The sequence below is a fragment of the Eleginops maclovinus genome, chromosome 10 (genome assembly GCF_036324505.1).
Source record: "Eleginops maclovinus isolate JMC-PN-2008 ecotype Puerto Natales chromosome 10, JC_Emac_rtc_rv5, whole genome shotgun sequence".
NCBI lineage: Eukaryota > Metazoa > Chordata > Actinopteri > Perciformes > Eleginopidae > Eleginops > Eleginops maclovinus.
Window position 1 is genome coordinate 5,680,234 of NC_086358.1, and position 22,017 is coordinate 5,702,250.

Consider the following 22,017-nt stretch of genomic DNA (forward strand, 5'->3'; position numbering starts at 1 on the left):
TGACAGCTCTGCGTTTGAGGAGGCAGCAAGAGGAAAGTTTGCAAAATGTGTGTTTGAGCTAATCCAGGGTGCGAATCAGCTGTTATATGTGTGATACAGCGGATGTGCGAAAGCAAGCGCTGTCTCTCCCCGTGTTGCCTTACATTCATACCCATCCCCCGCATCCCCACAACACACATTCATCTCTCCATCTCCCCAATTTTGCAACCAAATCCTCTTCCGATCACACACACACAGCACACACACTCTCCCTGGTGTGATAATCGCTGGTATTTTCTCCCTCTCTCTTTCACATTGTCTTCCTCTTGTCTGAAGTGTGCTGTCTCTCTCCTTCTCATTCCCCACCTCTCTCATAGTTCTCACTCTCGCGGCTCTCTCCGGCTGAGCTCTCGCTGGAAGACTGGGAGGGGGAGGAGGGAGGAGGTGGTTGAGAGAGTGAGCGCAAGAGAGGAGGGGGGGACATGGCAATGGGGGGATGCGGAGAGAGAGATTTCTCTCTCTCCCTCTCTTCTTCGTGGCCGTCACTGGGCCCCAGAAACAGGAGCGTGTGGTTCATTTACAGGTAGCGGCTGTTTCCTCATTCATTGGCTGGCTATGGATGTGAGGAGAGGACAATGGAGAGAGGGGAGAGGTAGATGATGCTATTGAGAGGCCGTGCCTTTTCAAAGACAGACTAATAAGCTGTGTGTGTGTGTGTGTGTGTGTGTGTGTGTATGTGTGTGTGTGTGCGTGTGCGTGTGTGTGTCGGTGCGTGCATCTTAAATTTGTATTTTTTTTTCCTCTGCATGTGAATATCTGTGGTACGGAAGTGGCTATTGAATGGGGTCTCTGCAGCATGTTTATTTCTGTGTCTTCCTCCCGTGTGTCTCTGATCGCCGTGTGCGTGTGCATGAAAGGGAGCACATATTGATGCATTTCAGTCAGACAGTGTGGGTGTATTTCATTCTCTTTGAGTCATGATGTCTTTAAGCAGATATTTTTCATTCACCAGGACTTCCCATTTATTGCTGTTCCTTTAAAAAAACGCTGCTGTCACATCCTATATCTTTTAATGTACCCTCAGTGTATCATTAAAAATGTGAGGGGTTCTGACCGTACTGAAGGATGAAAGGGAATAAGTCAATAAGTGGCAAGAGCGCGGTTTGTCAGTTCCTATCGAGCTCTAATTTGAGATACCGGTCTTTTCTGTGTGTGTGTGTGTGTGTGTGTGTGTGTGTGCATGCATTTGTGTTTATGTGAAGATATACACTGAATGAAATGTATGTGCTCTTCACATATAAGTGTAAACGTCGTACTGCTTGATTGCTGTGTACACATATTTATCTATATGTACTGTTCATATTTCAACCGCGGTTCCATACATTGTCACCAACATCCGCCAAGTGCTTCAATTGGTGTGTGTGTGGGTCTGGTCCCCACATAGCCAGTCGATGTGCATGTACATTCAGCAGGGGAATGGTTAAAAAGCGGCCCTTTTTTCTCAGTAATTGTGGATAGAAAAGAGAGGATGACTCAGGAGGGAACATAATAACTCTGGTCTCCAGTAAGCTTACCGCTTCATTGCAGCCAGTTCACAGAGAGCGTGTCCTACTAGCCAACAGGGATTAACCAGCGACTTTAAGCATTTCATGTACCTAATTGGCCAGGCAATTTGGCGAAAGACATGTTGAATAGCTTTAAATATGTTAAGGAAATTAGGTTTATTTATGCAAACAAGCAACAATACTTAGGAGCACCTGGGGGGCCGGGGCAGGCCATGTTTCGCCCTTGGAGAAGTGGATGGATGAATAGCCCAACGGATCCTTCCACCCACTCTTTGCTACTTTGATCTTCAGAGAGGGAAAGCATGGTGGAGGACAGGGTGAGAGAAAAAAGGAATGAGGTGTGAGGAGCAGATGGCTGGAAGGCGGCTGTGCGTTGGCGAAACAGTAACATTGATGGAGAACACACAAGGGATGGACCTCAGTAGGGGAAATTAGCGATCGTCTGTTCAGCGCTAAAGTTGCGACTTGGTGTCGAAGTCTGGATCTTGAGGCCTGTAGGCCAGCACTCATTTCTCTGCTGTACCTCGATGCTTCCACAGCCAAACTTTATTACAGGCTCTGCCGGACAGAACACACAATGTGTTGCTGGGTTCGCAGGAGACGGTGTGGAATATAATAAAACTGTTATTGTTATTTTAGGAGTAGTATACACTTGGGTTTCTGAGAAGTGGCGGAGGCAGAATGAAGTTGGAGTGATAAGCTCCTCTGTCAGAAGTCTGCCGCCTAAAACCTAAAAGGAAATCAAAATGTTGGTATGAAATATTGTGTTTTTTAAGTTGATAGGCAGCCAGTTAAATAGTTGTGTTTATTGTTAGGTTACAGCATGTTATGATTTTAGGTCTGCTGACTCAAAGGAGAACTGTAATTGAGAATTTGAGTAGGCAGTGCCTGCCATATTTAACTGAGGGCTGAAAAATCCCATTTATGTTTACTACTTCTCATAAAGGTCCAGTTATGAACATGCACACAACTCACCCACACTTTCCATTTCAATGGGGAGGAACCAAACTGGTTTTCTTAGTGGAATTGATGTCCTTGAGTGTATATATATATATATATATTGAGTATATGAATACACTGCATTGTTTTGGCAGCCAAGCAGATGTCAAATGATGGCAATTTTTTAACCAGGCTCCTCATCCTGTTCACTCAAAGTTCATCCCATGTAGGAAAGGAAATCCTTTGATTTATTTGTGTTGTAGTTTCAGTTTGAGCTGATAAGCACGTACCAACACAAAAGTGAGCTTCCTAGGAAAGAAATGTCTGTAATTCCTCTTGAATCATACAGCTCTGCTCGAGCCCCGGGCTCTCCAACACAACCAGGGTGAATTGACATTGTTAGAAAGTCAAGTCCAGAAATGAGTCATGAGATGTGGCCGCATAGAGTCCATTTAACCAGCCCTATATTACAGAAAGGGTTGTAAAGCAGCTTGACTGAAAGTCCCGGACAAGGTAATAGAATAATGAAGGAGCTCACTGGGCCAGCTGTAAACCTACTCCAACGGTCTTCTAATAAAATTGCATCACCAATGTCTCTGATCCTCTCTGCTCTCAGAGGCAGCGAGAGGAACTGTTTTTGGAGGGAGATTAGAGGCCCTGTGCGACTTTCCCTTGTACATAATTTGAAGTGTCATGTATGACCGGTATTGGCGCGCCAGAGTCGGTTAAACAGTATCTTTGCAAAAGCTGCCAGAGGCAGTGAAAGCTAATGCAGCGATTTAGGTGCATTTGGAAGTTTCCATTATCAGTGAAGTGTGTGTGCACATTTTTCTAATGTGCCGTTCCCCCTGGCCCAGCGGTTGTCAGCTCCAGCTGGATTAGTCCATAGCATGGACTGTCATCTCATATACACTTCCTCCCCTTGTGACACTAACTGTATCCCTGCCATCCACCCTTTTGTGCACCAGTGCTTTTCGTATGACGTTCTCCATCCAACCCATCTCTGCTGCAGTGTGATTTCATGCTGTGTTGCAGTAAAGCTGTATACCACATTCATGCAATGCTTTATTTGCATGACAATAATACTTTTCTGTTGCTATAGAAGTTATATTTCTCTCTTCCTCTCCAATTCCCCTTTTTCCTATCTCTCTCCATCCCCATCTCCCCTCTCTCTAAGTGACTACATCATTAAGGAGAAGACAGTGCTCCTACAGAAGAAAGACAATGAGGGTTTTGGCTTTGTGCTTAGGGGAGCCAAAGGTGAGCCACTTCTGCCAAACGTTCCTTATATTTTTCTGTCTCTATGGAGTTCTCAGTCTCAGGCTCCCATCCCATCGATCGATCTATCTTCATTTTCAAACCATCTGTGTCCACTCACTGCCTTCTTGCTCTTGTCCTCCACAGCTCAGACTCCCATAGAGGAGTTCACTCCAACGCCAGCCTTCCCCGCCCTGCAGTACCTGGAGTCTGTAGATGAGGGGGGCGTGGCCTGGAGGGCGGGCCTTAGAATGGGGGATTTCCTCATCGAGGTAAGAGGCAAAGAGGCACAATCAGTTAATATAAGCATAAAGTCAATGTTGATTGACCTTGCAGTTCTGGGTCCAAGGTGTTTGGTGGTGAATATTTCCTATTTTCCAATAAGAAATCCATACAGGAAGATACTCAAAATGTCAAAAATGTACAGAGCCAGTCAACAACTCAGTCATCTTATAATCAGGTTATAGTTTAGCTTCTAAGTATATATTTTGTATGTCATTTTGTGAACGCTGGACAAAGCACAGGCAGTTTATCCTTCTGGCTATTTTTTACCTTTAAAAGTTTCCTAAGGTTGCCTTAAAAACACCGTTCAGAAATTGCGATTATCAAACATCTATTAAAGCTGACAGATACTGCTTATTATTATTCAGCCTATTATGAGTCACTTGCCCGAGCTTTTGTAACTGCGATTTACCCTGCCTGAAAACACTCCAAATATTATAGTTTTGAAGCTAAGTCTTATTAACCACCATTATATTACAAACATGGGAAGCTAGAGGTCACAAGAAGCCTATTAGTTAAACTGTCTCTTTAGGCTCTGGCAGTTTTGGTGTATGTTTATTTGGATGTACTCGATTGGTCCGTCAGGTGAACGGCCAGAATGTGGTGAAGGTCGGTCACCGGCAGGTCGTCAACATGATCCGGCAGGGCGGCAACAGCCTCATGGTGAAAGTGGTGATGGTCGCTCGAAACCCCGAGCTGGACGACACGGCTCGGAAGAGAGGTAAAACTTTCCTCTCTCGTCATTGCAATCCCTATGTTTATGATGTGTGACGATAACACTGATTGCGTGTTTACATTACCGTAAAAGCCGGTCGTCATTGGTGATGTTTATACGAGAATACTAAACATTAAGTCTGCATTTGGCCGGCTTCCCCCCCTCGGCAGCCCCGCAGCAGACCAAGAGACTGACTCCTCCTGCCATCGCCCTGCGCTCCAAGTCAATGACGTCAGAGCTGGAAGACATGGGTGAGATGAAAGAAGGGACTGAATGCAAAGAATAAAGAGTGGCGGGGGGGAGGTCTGGAAAAATGTATAAAAAGATCAATTAGATTCGAGTGCTCCACTTTGTTCTCGGGGGTCACATTTCATATAGTTTGTCTTGGGGGATTATGTTTCACTACCATGCCATTATTAATGAAAGTACAGGTGTGATTTTTTTTCATTAGCAATTGTTTGATGTGTTAGGAGCTTTTTCATAAATGTATGCTTTCTATATTAAGAAAAGGTTATAATCGAACAGGTTGTGATGTCTCGTGCCGTCACTCACCAATTTCTTTCTCTCTCTTCTAAACCAAACGTGCTGCCTACAGTGGACAAAGGTGGGGGATTCATGGATGTGTGTGCTCTCATTATCATCTCCATCCCCTGTCCTCACCCCTCTCATCTCCTCACTCCATCACGTGTCTGAGTATGTATTTCATCCTTTCATCTGACACATACACATCAATACACAGCACTTCTTGTCACACCTAATTTCTGTTTCCCTCCCCGTTATGCATGCCACAGCTGCCTCTCCGTGGAAAAAGAAAGCAGGTGACTATCAGCCCTTAATCGTTCCCCCTATCAGCCCCTGAGCTTTAATTAAAAGTCAGCTTGTTTGATGCTCTTTTTTTTTTTATCCGCTCCTTTTTCCAGATTACGACTCTACTCTGGGTCCTGATAAGAAGAGGACAGTCTATCAGATGGCACTAAGTATGAAATCACTCTCACCGCTCTTGTCATTCTGTATGAGGGTGTTTTTAAACCTTGAGGGGGCTCACTGAAATCCTCCTTTTCATGTCTCTCCTTTTATTTTCTGCTCCCTCTCTTCATCTCTTCTCTGCCCTGCCCTTGCTCGCTCTTCTTTTTTTTTTTTAGACAAACTGGACGAAATATTGGCTGCTGCCCAACACACTATTACATCAGACAACCAGGGCCAGAGGGGTCATGGAGGCAAGAGGGATAGGAGCAAGAGCATTGTTCCGAACAGCTCCAATGAGGTGGGTTTGGGTTGTTACCATCATTTGGGGTCTTAATGGCGTTCAAACACTGAACAGTTATAAACCTTTTTCCCACTCCAAACCCACAAACAGCAGTGCTTCTTCACTGCTCCTGGATGTAGCACATATTTAGTCATGGAAGTGACTAATGCTAGAAAAAGGTTTCCTATCTTTAAAGCAGCTCTTTTTTTTCTCAGCTATGTGTGTTGTTCTGCCCTCACTGCACTTAACAGGGAATGATTGACAATAGACCACCCACACCAAAATGTTTAAATGTGAGTCAGTTCCATTCATCCATCCTCTGCTGCCTGGTACTCTAATACTCGGACACACTGGGTTTTTCTGTATTGCATTACACCGTTCATCAAATCAATTTCAGTTTAACCGCACACATCAGATGGGATTTGATTATAACTGAGTTTCTTCTCTCGTTCCTCCCTCCTCCCTCTCGAATTTCTCTATTTTCCTATCTCAAAATGACACTTGAAACCAACAGCAGCAGCCATCAGGCAGCATGGGGCAGTCCGGACAAGGTTTTGGCTACAACCAAGCCCACTTTCAACCCGGCCACGCTCAGCACGCCGTCATGATGCGTCAGAAATCTATTGGTAATGGGGATTTAAATACAAATGTTTGTCAATAGTAATTATGTACAATTTTGACATTTACTGCGTCCGTCCTCACGTCCACCATGACTTACGATGTGATGGAGTATTTTAAGACTGAAGTCGTTGTACTTTTACTTAGTCAAAGAGTCTGAGTACTTCTTCCACAACGTGTCCTTGTTCCCAGGTGTAACAGAGGAGGAGAGGCAGTACCTTCACCCCCCAGCCATGAAGCTGGCTCGTAGCCTGTCGGTGCCCGGACCGGAAGAAATCCCTCCGCCCCCCAACACATCCGCCCCGGAGCCGCCTTTATCAGCAGGTCCTCACCCCGGGAGAGGCCCTGCTATGCCCATCCCTCCTGTATCTCAAGCCCATTACCAGAGTCAATCCCAGCCAGGACATGCTACTCAGGCAGGCTGGGAGAGGGGGGGGGGCAGGTGGGATGAGCCAGCAGGTCATGGTCCCCACCCTCCGCAGACAGGCTGAAGCACCGGAGGCCTCCAGGAGAGGTGGGGGCAAGATGGGCGGGTTACGGAGAGGCTACAGCAGCGCCACACCGCCGACAAGTGCTAAACCTAAGACCCAGCCGCCGCCGCAGCACCATCCGCACATGGCCAACAGCCAGGGCGGAGCAGGCGGCAGGGGGGGTGGGGCCAGACGGGGTCGCGGGGCCCTGATGAAGCAGTCGAAGGTGGAAGACGGGCTGAGGCAGCATCGAGGGAAAGGAGTAGCAGCCAAAGAGAAGAGCTCCATCCCCATCCCCACCATCATCGTCAAAGCGCCCTCAACCAGCAGCAGCGGGCGGAGCAGCCAGGGCAGCAGTATGGAGACCGAGCCCCAACCAGAGGCGGAGGACAACACCTCAGCGGAGACGAACTCTGACAGCACCAGCCTGCCCTCACCGCTCACCCCCATACCACCTCAGCCCCCTACGTCCACTCCCTCGCTTTCATCGACCGCCGCCCCGCCCGTCTCCTCGCAGCAGAACCTGGAGAACTTGGATTACACGTCCACGTATGGGACGGCCTTCGGAGGGGGTGGGGCGCGCAGGGAGAGGGAACGTTTCCGAGACATGAGAAGGAAGAGCGCTTCTTTCTTCCTCTCGTCTGAGGAGGACGTCCAGGGAGTGGCAGGGGGAGGAGCGGTGGAGGGAACCAGAATTCAGCCTTTACAAGGCTCACAAATGGACGTGCCCACCCCTCGCTTACGGCCCTCCAAGTCCATAGATGAGGGCATGTTTTCCGGAGACAACTATGTCCACTATTCCAGCAGCATGCCCCCAGCTTTTGGCCTGCCGGAGTATTCGTCCCCCGTCCCTAATCAGGACGGACAGCCCAAGTCGGCGCCTTCGATGTACGGCAGCCAGGCCACCACCACTTTCATCCACCCGCTTACAGGGAAAGTCCTGGACCCCTCCTCCCCGCTCGGCCTGGCCCTCGCTGCGAGAGAAAGGGCCCTAAAAGACGACCGCAGGACGCGCCGGGAGGACAGACACTTTGGCCGGCAGATGTCCACAGTAGGAGCGTTCCCCACCCCCGTCCAGACCCCGACCCCTTCCCTTTTTGCGACCCCTACACAATCAGCCTACACCTCCCCAGTGTCCGTCCACCTGACCTCCCCCACCACCACCACCTCGCCCGCACCTATAAGCCGGCCGCAGTCGCCCAGGATATTACGCTTGGGAGGGGGGGGAGGTGGGGAGAGGATGGAGCGGGAGAAGGAGGGAGGATCAAGGGAGGGTCTCAGAGTCCGCTTCTCGGAGGACAGAACCAGTCAGTATTCCACGCAGTATTACTCACAGAGCCCCCGGGACAGAGAAAAGGACGTGTATGACAGCCGATCTGCTCCGCCCATGCAGCCTCCTCCCCCTCCTGTTCAGCCCGCCCCCCGCAGACCTTCCTTTCTGCAGATGGATGCCAACAGCAGCTACATCCCTCAGTACACTGTCCCCACAGCCTCAGCACAGACACATGATGGAGAAGCAAGAGCAGGAGCAAGCGGAGGTCTGGGACTGATGGTGCTCCCTCCGCCCGCTCCCTCTATTGACGCAGACGACGAGTTTGTCTTCGCCGACCCTCTGCCTCCCCCCATACAGTTTGCCAACGGGAAGAAGGAGAGAGGCCAGGAGTATCCTCAGCAGCATCGGAGTCAACACTCTGCTGCCGCTCCGCCTCCTCCACCCCCTCTCCCGTCTATCAGGCAATCAAGCGCTCCTCAGGCCGGTGACTCCGCTGCCTCCAGCCTCACATCCTACGACAGCGAGGTGGCCAACCTCACACAGTCGGCCCCCTCTCCATCTTATCCCTCCACGCAGATATTTTCCCCTCCATCCACCACCTCCACCACCTCTGCTGCCGCCGCTCTGCCTGCCGGAGCGCTGCACAGACCCCAGCCCATGTCTCACTCTCACCCCTACTACGACCCCTCTGTGGGAGGCCAGGACAGAGGCGCGTCCGTCCTCACGTCCACCATGACTTACGCTACGACCACCATGACAGCCACCGCCGCCGCTGCCACCACGACCTCGCCGGCAGGGGGGAAAACCTCCGACCACACCCATCATCACCCCGCCGGAGACTGGCAGGACGGCGTGGTGGATTCTGGGATCGAGGAGCTGGACAGTCACAGCAGTAGCGACCATCACTTGGAAATGCTGGGATTGAGCGGGCTGAGGGGAGGGATCGGAGGGGAGGGAGAGAGGGGAGGGGGGGAGCATCAGGATCCTTGCACAACCTACTCAGGTGGGCAAACTTTTGAGGTGCACAGTGCCAAACTGGCAAACCCTGTGTTTCCAAAGATGGGTCACTACAAGGACACAGGAGGGAGGGGCCCGGCTGTAGCGCTACGGAGGCAGAACAGCACCAACCCGGCCCCCCTGCAGCTGCACAGACAGAGCGACCATGAAGAAATCCGCTTAGAGGAAGCGCTCTCCGACGAAAGGCAACACAAGGTGAGTCGAACCAAGATGGAGGACGGCTTCAACTCCGCGCTGGCCGCCTGCTTAGAGAGGCCGGTGGACGCCCGGTCTCTGGGCTGGGTGGAGGTCGGGGAGCAAGGTGGAGACGTCGTGCACAGAGGAGGTATCGCTTTGGAGGGCCGCAGACTTCACTCGCCTCTTTCGGGGGTGAAGGCGAGCATCATGAACGAGCTGAGCTCCAAGCTGCATCAGATGGGCGGCATGAAGAGCATGGACGACTGGAGCCACTCCCCCCGGTCTCCCACCATGAACAGGTTTGCATCCACTATTTTCATTATTCAAAAATACAGTGCTCAAAATCCTTTGAATTTTATTTACATTTTAGGAAATTATTCACAAAGCATACATAACAAAATACACACATCTAGAAACCTACATTAACTACATCACAGTTGACACATCCGAGATAAAATAATAGAAATAAAAGAATGGATAAAATATGAATCTAGATTCTTCCATTTGAATTTAAGCATTTTTTTTAATCATGACCTTTTGTTTTATATAAAATTGTGATAAAATGTGGGGGGGGGGGGGGGTTTGTGTTTTTTTGCCTCTTCCTTCACTGTTTATCTTTTGTTATCTGATGTGTTTATTTTACAACCGGCAATTAAACAAGAAATAAACGTTGGAATGAAACAGTTTGTATATCAGCTGATTTACCTGTCTGTGTCTCTCAGGTACTCGGCGGATTACTCCGATGCGTTCCACAGCCCTCCCTCCGGCCGCTCCATCTCTCCGCTGCCCACCTCCTCTCCGCAGCATCAGCGCCAGATCCTGACCCCGAACCTCTCCACCACGCCGTCCGTCTCCCCTTCCCCTCAAGTTCAACGCAACTGGACCCGCTCCCCGTCTCCGCAGATTCCCACCTCCCCGGTTCACTCGCACTCCCCCCACTCCCCGACCTTCTGCCCGTACCCGACGTCACCGAAGCACCGCTCCAAGATGCGTCGGCAGACTTTTGATTTCCAGTGCAGCCCCACCAAGGAGATGCGGTCCTCAGTGTCACGGCGGCGGGCCCCCAGCCCTCTCATCTATAACACTGAACAGCCGATGCCCGCCCCTCCCCGCCCCTCCTCCCTCCCCATCCTCCCGACTACACCTGTATACAGCAACCCCTTCGATTTTCCCGGGCCCCTCACCCCTCCTTCGCCTGGCCTCCCTCTAGGAGATCCCTACGCGACTTCTTCTTCTCCACTTTACTCCCCATCCGGTGTGCCGAGCTCAAACCCCCTACTCACCTCCCGCTCGCTCTCCCCCACTCATTTTCTCTCTGGAGCCTCCTCCCCATTGCACCTGCCCCCAAGCCCATCCTGCCTCAACTATCCCCATCTCACTCCTCCTCCCCCAGCCAAACCCTTCGCCGTCAAGCCCCTGCCCTACTGGACCAAGTACGACGTGGCCGACTGGCTGGCTTACCTGAACCTGGCCGAGCACAGGGAGCATTTTATAGACAATGAGATAGACGGATCGCACCTGCCTTCGCTCACCAAGGACGACTTCTTGGACCTGGGTGTGACGCGCGTGGGACACCGAATGAACATCGAGAGGGCGCTGAAGAAACTCACTGACAGGTGAGGGAGGACTAACAGACTCTGGAATACGTAGAGTCAACGGGGTCAGAGACAGAAGCGCCGCATGGTGAAGGAAAGTCAAAGTGTCTCATAGCTTAGTGTTAGCCGGGCCACCCCTCCCACTTTCTACTTTAGATGCTTATAAGTTATCTTATCCCCTCCCCTCTCCCCTCTATACCAATCTTTTATCAACCATATTTAGTTTGCTCAATCTTTATTTCATTTCCACCCGTTCTTATTCTTTGATTTGCCCTCCTTCTCTCCCCAGGCGGCTCTCCTCTCCTTTGCATGTCCCTTCTTCTCCCCGAGACACAGACTGGGAGTGAAGGGGTGAATCAGAGAGGAAATAAAAGGGAGACACACAAATTGACAAAGGCGGACAATAACAGAGGATGTGCGAGAGAGGAACGGCGGACATCAACAGGGTGTGTTGGACTATGTCTAAGGGCTGGATGTTTGTGGGGGGGGAGTTTTCTTGCAAAGTGTCTACACATTTAGAGAAATACTGTTGGAGAAAATGACTTTTGGTCAAGAACGGGTATGTGAAAGTGAGGAATGTCGTATGAAAACTCCTCAACTGAAAATATATTTTTAAAGGAAAGGCATTTAATTAACACACCGTTATGTGCTGTAAGAGACACACACACTGACAGACTCTCGCTCCATCTGCTGCTCGGCAAAACTTCTGTCTGTGTTCAAAGGAAGAAGTTGAAAAGTTGATGCTTGAAGGGTAAACCCCCGATTAAATGTTACTTATTGTGGCTGAGCCAGAAACCCTGGGAAAAGCAGCCACCTCCTAACATCTGTGTTGTAGCTTTAAGCAGATCAGAGAATCAAGTGGCTGTGAGTACAGGAGCCAGAACATTAGATTTATGTTTGTGAATGATGATAGAAGAACATGGTAGTATTCTTTTTAATATATATTTGCCATACTCCCCCAAAGGATGCCCCAGTATGCTTCGTATGTATGTACTTTGCGAGCACTTAATATATCTTACATGTTCAACGGGATTAGTAGAAACATATGTTTTGTACGAAGTGCCGATCACAATCATTCATTTCAAACTGGTCAGGGTATTTATAACTGTTGATTTGAAGTTGTGCATTATGGTATTGAGAAGACATTGTTGTGAAGTAACCTTTCAGAGGAGGGGAAACTTTTCTCAACCTTTACTCGTGTTTATGGCCATAGCACAGGTCAAAGGGCGGACAGCGTCCTCCATAATGTTGACCGCGCTCTCTCACTCAGCAGGTGCAGTGATCAAAAAGGGCTTTTTACTGCTTCTCTGTCTGCCTCACCCCCCCCCCCCCCCCCCCAAACTCTCACCCTCTGTGCGTCTGATTTTGTGCGAGTGTTTGTCAGCTTGGTGGCCAAATGCTTTCCCTTGACCCACGCCTCTCTCTTTCTAAATGCCTTTTTCCAAAACATATTTATAACGGTCAGAAAACTGTTCCTTTTCTCACTAGTTGACAATCCCAAACGTTGCCCCCAATCCACACATCATGACCCCTCGATTAGAAGCACTGAGTGATAACTGTATCTGTTGCATAGAGGTGAACGCCCTGGGTTTTTAAAAACATGCCATTGTTTAGCCATTTTCCCCTGCAGTGAATTTAACTGTAAAAAAAAACCACATTATTTATAGATCTATATGTAATGATGATGACAATGATAACATAAAAATATAGTATAATAAAGATAATATTTAGTATGTAAACATTTTTAAGAATCTCCGTCTTCCAAATAGTGTGGACAAATTCTTTGTTTTTGTTTTTATTTTTGGGATTTCTGTCGATGCTTTCTATACTGCTCGCCCCGTGGTGACCCCAGTGAAGCCGTTAGTCAACACGTTCTCTCTCTCTGAGTTTTAAATGATGACTCCTCATGCTGAGTTGCCTCAACGCGATCTCATGAAGGACTTGTGTGAACAGTCCGAGCAGTAGTGTAGAAAGCATTACATCCTATGATTTAAAAGAGTATTTTAGGTCTAGTGAAATGCATAATGACTACATACAGTATGAGCATAAGTATGCAGAGATAAAAAGGTATATATATATATATATAAATATCAAAATATATATAAAGTTTTGCTTTAAATTGAATAAAGTATATACTGATAAACAATATGATAGAGGTACAACTAAGGTGTTGAAATAAATGCTAAAATAAACTGTTGTCATTCTCGTTTCTCCTCGCATTTCCACATAATGATCCAATTTGAAGTGCTGTGTTTGAATTGAGTCATTTGGCAGCGGCTCGTCTCAGCCCTGCGGTGCTCGAAAACAACATTGTTTTCGGGTCCAGGATTATATTCCCATCAGGCTCGGTGAGCTAATAGGACAAAAGAGTGGCGCTCACGGGAAGGAAGAAGATGAGATGGCTTAATTCAAAGCAAGCGGTGGCTGCATTCAAGCAAACACGGCTGTAAGGCATGAGGAACAATGGGAAAACAACTTGGAAGGAGATGAATGTGGGATTGTTCGCTAGCATGGTGGCCACATTGAGGTTCATGGGAGAAAAATTGCAAAATGCTGTTATTTAAAGTTTGTGCCAACTGTCAAGGTTGCCCCGTCTCCAATTTTCTCAGACAGGAGTCTGCTTAGAGTCAGTTAAATTACAGTCAGGGCTTGTTTTGCTCAGAGGAAAAAGAGTTCACACACTTAAATTAACGGGGTGATGCATGGGTGATTTATTCCTTTAAAGAGGACACTCTGCTCATTTTCAGGTTCATATTTATATTTGGTGTCTCTACTGTGACATGTCTCTGTGCTTTAATGTTCAAAAAGCTCTTTATTTTTCTCATACTGCCTGTGCTGCAGCACCTTTTTCCACCCTCTGTCTGAAACCAGAGCCCAGTCTGCTCTGATTGGTTAGCTGGCCGGCTCTGTTGTGATTGGTCAACCGTTTAGAGATGTCCCGTCCCTTTTGCCTATCAGGTGCAATGTGTTGGAGCGCTAACCAACAGAAATGCAAGTGTCACTTTGTTACGCAGGTAAACAAAGGAGGCGTTTCAGACCATTTACGTGCACAGAAAACCACCCCCAATAGGGCCTCTTTAAATAATACCCAATGTAACTACAGACAGGAATGGTTTCCAAACTGATGTCCAATGTGCTATTTGATGTAATACAACAGATGCTACCACATCTTAGTAAGAACCAACAGAATAAATAAATGCTAAATAGAAAAACATTCCCCAAAAAAGTATAATGATAAGGTTACACTACAGGTCTCAAATGTGGTGTTTGCCCCTTTTTTTCTCTTGCCTGTAAAGGCAGCCTATTCCATGGAGCCTCGAATCAAATATCTCCCGTCTGGTGAGCGGTAAATGGTCTTGGAAATACTCTGGTTTTGTGTAAGCTGTTATGAATAAGTGGTTGTTTGAGAAGTCTGATTATACACAGCGTTTATCTGAAGAAAGAGCGGGGAAATAGAAACCAGAGAGACGGCAGTAACTTTCTGATTCCCCTTCTGGCTGATATCCAGAAGAGTGAAACCCCACAAAAGGTAAACAGTGTGTGTGCTCTACACACTACTCCCGTTGGCATGTTTTCTTTCTAGGCCCGACTACAGAGAGGGAGGTCACCAAGGGTCACAGTTCACGGGACATCCCTCCCCCTCCCCACCGCTGTCGCACACTCTCACTAATAAGCTCACATGACTTTGTGCCACCCTGACACGTTTCTGTGACAGCGGACGGTCAAAATGAAGGTCTCATTAGCACCATATCGAGAGACCCAGAGGGAGGGACGGGCATGGAGAGAGAGGAGGGAAGGAGGGGGATTTTTCCAGCTGTTTTGGTAGCAACTGAGTGGAGAGAAAGTGAGAGGGTGACAGTCAAAAGAGCTGATAGGGAGTGAAGCCAGAAGGATGGGGTTAAAGTAGGAGAAAGAGGACAGAAAAGTGTAAGCTAGAATTTCCCAGCATACATACGGGGGAGGAGAGCAGAAAGGTAAGTTTCTTCCTCCCTCTTTATTTGCTCTGAAGCCAATTAGCAGCGCAGTGACTATCATGCAAATGCTCTGATTTATTTAATTTCTTTTTTTCTGCTTTGCCTCGGTGTCTCACGCCCACTTTCAGATCAACAACTTGTGTGTGTGTGTGTGTGTGTGTGTGTAACTTTAAGTGCCAGGGGGAAATTGGGTCAGTGAAAGGGGAGAGAGAAGCATGTGTTAGAGGAGGAGAGGCAGCCTGGGAGAGAGGGGGAGACGGACAGAGAAATGGAGAGACAACCCTCAGCAGAACTACAGTAACAAGTGGTCATTGAGTAATCACTGGTGATCCAGAGAGAAATGTAAGTTCTCCGAGGCATGACTGCTCTGTTGCCACTTCTTGATTCTGTATGACATGTGCACTGAAGCTTTTCTTCATACTTTGATATGAGTGATTCTGTGTGATCAAATATGAAGATGTGCTGTGAATTTCAAACCTCTTCTTGGAGGAAAAGAAGTTTCCAGTGCCTCCCTGCCATATTTCCACTTGCAACTGTAAAAAAAAAACAAGGAAATATAAGCATTAGAAACAGCGAGCTGAGGGAAGGAGAGTCGAAGATGAGCCTGATTCGCTGTCATGCTCAGTCTTGTGATGAGGTGTGGTTAGTCACTTTCATATTACTCAGCCAGCAATGTGTCAACGTGTTACCGAGACAGAAATAGGCCAGAATGTAGCTGCGTCCTTTTCATGTTTGTGCATGCATCTCCTTTTCTTTTGTCAAATATCCTCTTAATGCCATTTGCTTTACATGCTGTGCAAATCATGCCTGCTATCTGGACAGTTATTCTTTTAAATCCTGCGTTCCCATGAGGCAGAAGACTTGCACACATGATCATGTCTCATGAATCGAATAGCAGGAGGAGTGAGAGTGGGAGACAGTTGGTTTCTAATAGGCCTTGTATTACTCAGAGCAATGGGAAAGATGACCTTTCCCTGCTGTTTATTTTGGGAAGGCAGCAGGAAGAATGCCGGAGCAGCTGCTCTATTCCTACTGGCAGATCCCACCCTGTGAATTCCAGTCTGCCACTGCATTACACTCCCCTTACTCACGCAGGGGGCTCCTTGGATGTATCTACGCCCTGTACAGTGTAAATAACACCTATGCCAAGTTGTTATGGCAATAAGCTCAGCAATACACACGGTTTCAGCCGCCAATTACTCGTAATTTCAGAGGGAACGGCTTTGTTTATGAGGAAGTCACCATGCTGCATCTGCCTATTACACCGTGTAGACGCTCAACCTGTCGCATGGTTTTCAATGTGACTCCTCTGCCAATAGAAACGTTCATTCATTCCCCTCGTTTTGCATCTTAACCAGTCAAGCAACTCTCCTGTTCAACATTACCAGCCAACTCTTGCTTTCTGAGGCAGACAATAATGGCGAGCCTTCCAAAAGAGCCGACCCAAGATGCCAAGAGACAGAGCTTCTGGATGGTGAGGATATATTCATGATCAAATTGGAGAACACTACCACCAAAGGAAGAGCAAGTTCATCCAAATTGTGTGGTTCAACTTGAATTCTGATGGTTTTTCTAACCACCTTTCCCTCCTCACAGCCAGGGAACTATGTGCGTACAGTGCACCGGACTGAGCGGTCCTTCCAGGCCTGCAACGACATCGTGGCATGCTTCAATGAGAGAGCGAAAGTAGAAAAGCAGTACGCCCAGCAGCTGAACCAGTGGAGCAACAAGTGGAAAACCATAGTGGATTCACGTGAGTATGAGAACCTGCATGATGGGGATCCTTAAAAACAGAAAACAGGCCTTTCTCATGTAGCTGTCGTCAAGTTAACATGACCTCTGGATTCATGTTAAATGGCTGCATGTGAGCTCGTTTGGTTCTATGACTCACCGCTGTGCTCTGTGTTATTTCATTCCTCAGTCTTTTTTTCTTTTCCTCCCCAGGGCCACTTTATGGCTCCCTCATGAGGGCGTGGCAGTGTTTCTTCACCTCCACCGAGCGTCTGTCAGCGCTCCACTCCTCCATCTCTCAGTCGCTCACAGCAGAGGAAGGGGACCGGGTGAAGACCTGGCAGAAAGAGACCTTCCCAAAGAAACTCTTCTGTGGGTTCAGTGAGAGCCACGGAAACAAGACGAGCTTTTCACGTGCGCAGAAACCCTGGTCCAAAAAGCTGATGAAGGTGTGTGTTTCTCCAAAGGCTTATCATGCAGGACTTAAGTAGCAATGGTCGTTTTACAGACAATCTTTGCCCCACTCTTAAATCCAATTGCTACAACTTTATCTTTAAGATTGATCTCATGATCTTTATTAACATTTGTGGCAACACCTGCTTATAAAAACCACAAGATATGATTGAAAGCTCAGAATTTAAAACTAATAAGTGGTCCTTTAAGTGCCCGTCATGCACGGGAAAATGGTTTTTCAGTATATGGTTTAAAATAATAGTTTGACATTTAAAAAAGTCTACTTTATTCACTTTATTGTCGGCTAGTCAATCAAAACAAATACATTATTCCAAACAAAATCTAATAATTTCTGAAAGCTAAGCATACATTCTTCTATAATGAGTTTTAAAAATAACTGGACTGAAAATTCATGTAAAATCTAAGAGCTATGGAGAAGCTGAAAATAGCCACAATAAAACACATGCTAGCATTCAATTCAAACAAAGTAAATGGACCGAAATTTCAAATTTGAGAAGATAATGTTGACTTTCAGGATCCAGTGTATCGACCACATGTTGAGGATTGAAGAGATGTTTTAGGTTTTGTCTACAGGAAGTTGTATGTTTTTTTGTACAAATCTAACAAATCTGATATTACCTGTTACTCAGTGAGCTTTAGGGGTCCTTGTAGGCTCAGAGTCAAGCTAGAGGTTTCCCCCTGTCTTTATGCTAAGCTAAGCTAAATACCTCCAGGCCATATTTTCCTCAGGTAAAAAAAAGTAATATGCAAATGTCCCCAAATGTAAAACTTCTCCATTCAAGGTAATAATATGCATGTCGGTGAATATGTTTTGGACAGCTGGAGAAGGCCCGGGTTGCATATCACAAGTCCTGTCAGAGGGAGCAGAGCGCCCTCGACAAAGAGAAACAAGCAAACGAAAACCCTCAGATGAGCGCGGAGAAAAAGCAGAAATTCATAGAGTCCAGAGAAAAGGTCACAGAGGAGAAAGAAAAGGTGAGAAGGGACATTTACACGCCCTGCACCACCTCACTCCAGAAGCATGATAAATAGATGCTCCAATCAGAGCACTTTTATATTCACAGTTCCTGATTCAAAACATGCCACACAGTTTAGATGCATTCCTTGGAAGTTTTGTTGGCCTGCGGCTGCTGTGGTGATATCAACTATAAACACGAGCCCCAGCCTTAAGCTTCTCTTCCAAGCTGTTCCCTTGTATGGAGATGTGTTATTGTTACTCTGCTCAGTGTTTATGGAGACCAGCATGGGAACGGTAAAGAGCTCCAGATGATTAATGCATGATAGATTGCCCTCATTAAAGAAATGCATGTCCTTCCTGTTGGAGCAAACCCACTTTTTAATCCTAAAACTGTTCTGCAGGTTAGAGACCGCTACGAGAAACTGCTGGAGGATGTGACGACCTACACACCCCGCTACATGGAGGAAATGGAGGCCATTTTTGAGCAGTCGCAGGAGGAGGAGAGGAAGAGGATCAGCTTCCTGAAGCAGGCTTTCCTCTCAATCCACAGACATCTGGACATCACCAACAATGAGAGGTGAGCAGCCATCAGAATACTTGATGAGTAGAGTGTTGAAATGTGTATATGTGGATTTACTGTATCTGTGTGTCAGTGTGAAGGCGGTGTACAGCGAGCTCCACAACACTCTGATGTCCATCAATGAGCAGGATGATCTCAAATGGTGGAAGAACAACCACGGACCCGGCATGCCCACAGACTGGCCAAAGATAAATGTAAGCTACAAAGTTTACTTCCCAAACATAAACAATACATCGTCGTCAGGTTATATATTCAGGTTATATATTCAGGTTATATTTGGATTTGCTGAGACTTATGGTTTGAGGGTCAATGCAAGTCCTCCACAATCAATACTTTATAATGCTTTTTGCATAAATCCTGCATCTCTTTATTCCTTAATTTGTTGTTAAGAGTGTTGAATTTTAAGACGAAGTAAATCCGTTTCTGAATTTCGGATGATAATCTGATGTACGGTGGCTCTGAGGGGTCAAGAGAAAAACACGGATAATCGAAACCTGCTCCGAAAAAAAGCTTTTCAAATGGGCAAAAGTTTCAGAGTCAGTTTAAAAATGTGATTGACAAAGTGGGAGGTCCTATTTATTTAGGAACGTTGTGTTTTGCATGTCTGTTTTTCTTTCAAAATGTCTAAACCCCATGTTAACAAGACCCTACCCTTTATGTGTGGATATTTGCATTGTGTTGCAATGCTATTACTGAAGACGTTTTGCTTATCAAAGTCCTAAATATCTTGTATTTCTTCCATCAGGAATGGGTACCACCAATAAAAAAGTTAAATAGAAAGAAAAGAGACCAGCAAATGAAAGAGGGCCGACCGTAAGTCAGTCAACATTTCACTTTTAGTACATAACTCTTTCTTGAAGAACAATATGCATTTTATTTCAAGTCGTATTTATGTTTTTCTAACTGTTCAAACGCCCATATCTTCTGCTGTTAGTGTGATGATCGGGGGAGTGAAGGTGCGAGCTTTGTACGACTACGTGGGAGAGGAGGGCGATGAGCTGTCCTTTAAAGCAGGTGACGCATAAAGTGTGATGTTGGGACAGAAATGTATACAACAGCAGTGTTATTCAATGTTTGAAAGCCACAATAGGCACGGTTGTGTCACATAAGAACAACCGTTGTATCTGTATAAATCTGAGAAATGCATCCAAATTCCTCTGAAATGATGCCAGACACTTCACTGATGTTACGTAAACAGGATCTATGGGTATTTAAGTTCAATATATTTAACGACTTTATAAAATCCAATTTGTGTACTGTTGGATGTTAAGAGTGCAAGAATATACTTTATTCAGTACTGACATCTAAAAACTCTGAACATCAGCTTTGTGGCTTTAATGTCATTACAAATCCTGCACAGACAAAAAGACGGACTCAAAATTAGCTTAAAGGGAGACTTTGAATATTTGTGTTAAATACAACATCCAAATCTTATCATGAATGTTTCCTATACATTTGCAAGGCATGTTGCAGCCAGTAACCGTGTAGAATAACATAGAGAATGTAAAAATCAATAGTATCCTCACTTGTATACACACAGAAAACTGTTGGGAAATGTCAAATGCTATGTACTTTAGAAGAAATGTGTCTTAAAAACATCTTATGGCATGTTTGCAAGGCTTTATTGAAGGCTTTTGTTGCTTCAGTTTAAAAGCAATAGGTTATAATATAGAGTTGCAAACAACAAAGTCAGTGTTTTGTTCAAATTGAGCTTCAAACTGGATGAAAAGTGAATTCATGGCTTCAGGCAGACGACTGTGTTTCATGCACAAGGCCGTACAAAGCAGGATGTTAACCTGGTTGAAATGAAACTATAGATTCAGATAAAGATAGAAATAAAAGTCACTGTGTTTCATGACACATAACTTAGTCTTTATCATAGCAATGTTTTATTGGGTTTTTTTCCCCGTGATCCCAGGCGAGGTGTTCCTGAAGGTGGAGGAGGAGGACGACCAGGGCTGGTGTCGAGGAGTCCTGAGCGGAGGGAAGGAGGGCTTCTACCCGGCAAACTACGTTGAATTTGCAGAGTGACGTCTCACTTTATAATAAACTATGTCCTAAACGTATTTCTCACAAACAGTTCGATTTTAAATCTTCTCTTATATGTTATGTTTGACACACTGATTCTGAGTTAATGTCAGATAATCTGTTCCCAGCAATCTTAAAAATTATTGAGGCCTTAATATATATTCTAACGTACTTTGGTTTGAGTACTTCTGCAATACGAATTAACTTATTAAAGGCTAAAGGAACTGTTCAGGTGCAGGAACTGTATGTGTAAATGTGAGTGTGTACGTGTCTTTGCATGCATGTGTGCATGTTAAAAAGAAACAACAGAGAGAATATTTATTTGCTGCCATCATGTCCGAGTCTGTAGGTCTGTTTGAGGAGAGCTGATAATGATACATGAGGATTACCCAGGCACAGGTTTACAATGATGGGAGCACACACGGTTAATGTTTACTTATTAAAGTATTACCTACAGGCACATAGACGTTGACTGAGGGAATGGATTTTAAAAATAAAAGTGTATTGGTTTAGCCTCTATTTCAATTTTTGGGGGGATTTATGTTTTCTGATGCTAACTTTGTGTGTGTCTATGGAAGACAGTGTTCTGTCGAATGGTTGGTCCAAAAATGTATTCTGAAAAATGGTTTGCTATGACTTTAAACAGTCATTCATAATGCAACAAGGGTGATCCTTGACTCTTACAGTCCCTTGACTTTTAATCCATCAACACAAACAGGTTAAAGTATGTTAGCATGCTAACACGCTAATCTAAGATGGTGAAGATGGTGAATATTGTATCTGCTAATCACATCCTTGCTAGCATTGGCACTGTGTATGTTAGCATTTAGCTCAAAGCACCGCTGTGCCTTCAGTGCGGCCTCACGGAGGCGCTATCATTGCTGTGTAGACTCAATTTTGTTAATTTCTTATATTTTGAGACAAAAAAAACAACGATAAAAAGCCATAAAATGTGTGAATATGTGCCATCATTTTCAAATAAACTACAAGTATTTCAATTATATGTGAGTTTGTTATTTATTTTGCACTCACTTCTTTACAGTATAGGTACATTTACATAGATTAAACAAACAGAAGCCGAGAAAATACTCCAATACAGCAAACAATAACAACAATGTGAAGTGGTTTAAAATACGCTT

The 22,017-nt window shown here is 46.0% G+C and overlaps 2 protein-coding genes across 8 annotated transcripts in view; both read left to right on the forward strand.

Moving 5' to 3' along the window:
- The window catches only part of LOC134871042 (SH3 and multiple ankyrin repeat domains protein 2-like), a 49,430-nt gene extending 36,146 nt beyond the window's left edge, over positions 1-13,284 (forward strand). The window contains 12 exon segments of the mRNA XM_063893628.1: positions 3,661-3,743; positions 3,888-4,012; positions 4,608-4,743; positions 4,908-4,988; positions 5,529-5,555; positions 5,658-5,714; positions 5,880-6,001; positions 6,501-6,609; positions 6,794-7,032; positions 7,034-9,837; positions 10,261-11,154; positions 11,423-13,284. Of these exon segments, the coding sequence (XP_063749698.1) occupies positions 3,661-3,743; positions 3,888-4,012; positions 4,608-4,743; positions 4,908-4,988; positions 5,529-5,555; positions 5,658-5,714; positions 5,880-6,001; positions 6,501-6,609; positions 6,794-7,032; positions 7,034-9,837; positions 10,261-11,154; positions 11,423-11,480 (4,735 nt within the window). The 3' untranslated portion in view covers positions 11,481-13,284.
- A 1,663-nt stretch (positions 13,285-14,947) lies between these two features.
- Positions 14,948-21,879, forward strand: LOC134870544 (protein kinase C and casein kinase II substrate protein 3-like). Of its 7 annotated transcripts, none has more exons than XM_063892740.1 (11): positions 14,956-15,107; positions 15,236-15,449; positions 16,466-16,581; positions 16,704-16,860; positions 17,052-17,287; positions 18,132-18,287; positions 18,672-18,847; positions 18,924-19,044; positions 19,596-19,663; positions 19,785-19,864; positions 20,769-21,879. In XM_063892740.1, the coding sequence occupies exons 3-11, from the start codon at positions 16,525-16,527 to the stop codon at positions 20,879-20,881; spliced, it is 1,164 nt and encodes a 387-aa protein (XP_063748810.1). In that variant the 5' UTR covers positions 14,956-15,107; positions 15,236-15,449; positions 16,466-16,524; the 3' UTR covers positions 20,882-21,879. The 7 variants fall into 7 exon arrangements, with proteins under 7 accessions (XP_063748813.1, XP_063748810.1, XP_063748815.1 ...); XM_063892745.1 differs by having other exon boundaries at positions 16,496-16,581; XM_063892742.1 differs by having other exon boundaries at positions 16,519-16,581.
- The last annotated feature ends 138 nt before the right edge of the window (positions 21,880-22,017 follow it).

Coding starts and splice junctions, on each gene's coding strand:
- LOC134870544 (XM_063892743.1), top strand. CDS start 16,525: ATGGCGAGCCTTCCAAAAGAGCCGACCCAAGATGCCAAGAGACAGAGC. Junction 18,288..18,671: donor TCACAGAGGAGAAAGAAAAG/GTGAGAAGGGAC, acceptor ACTGTTCTGCAG/GTTAGAGACCGCTACGAGAA. Junction 19,045..19,595: donor CAGACTGGCCAAAGATAAAT/GTAAGCTACAAA, acceptor TTCTTCCATCAG/GAATGGGTACCACCAATAAA.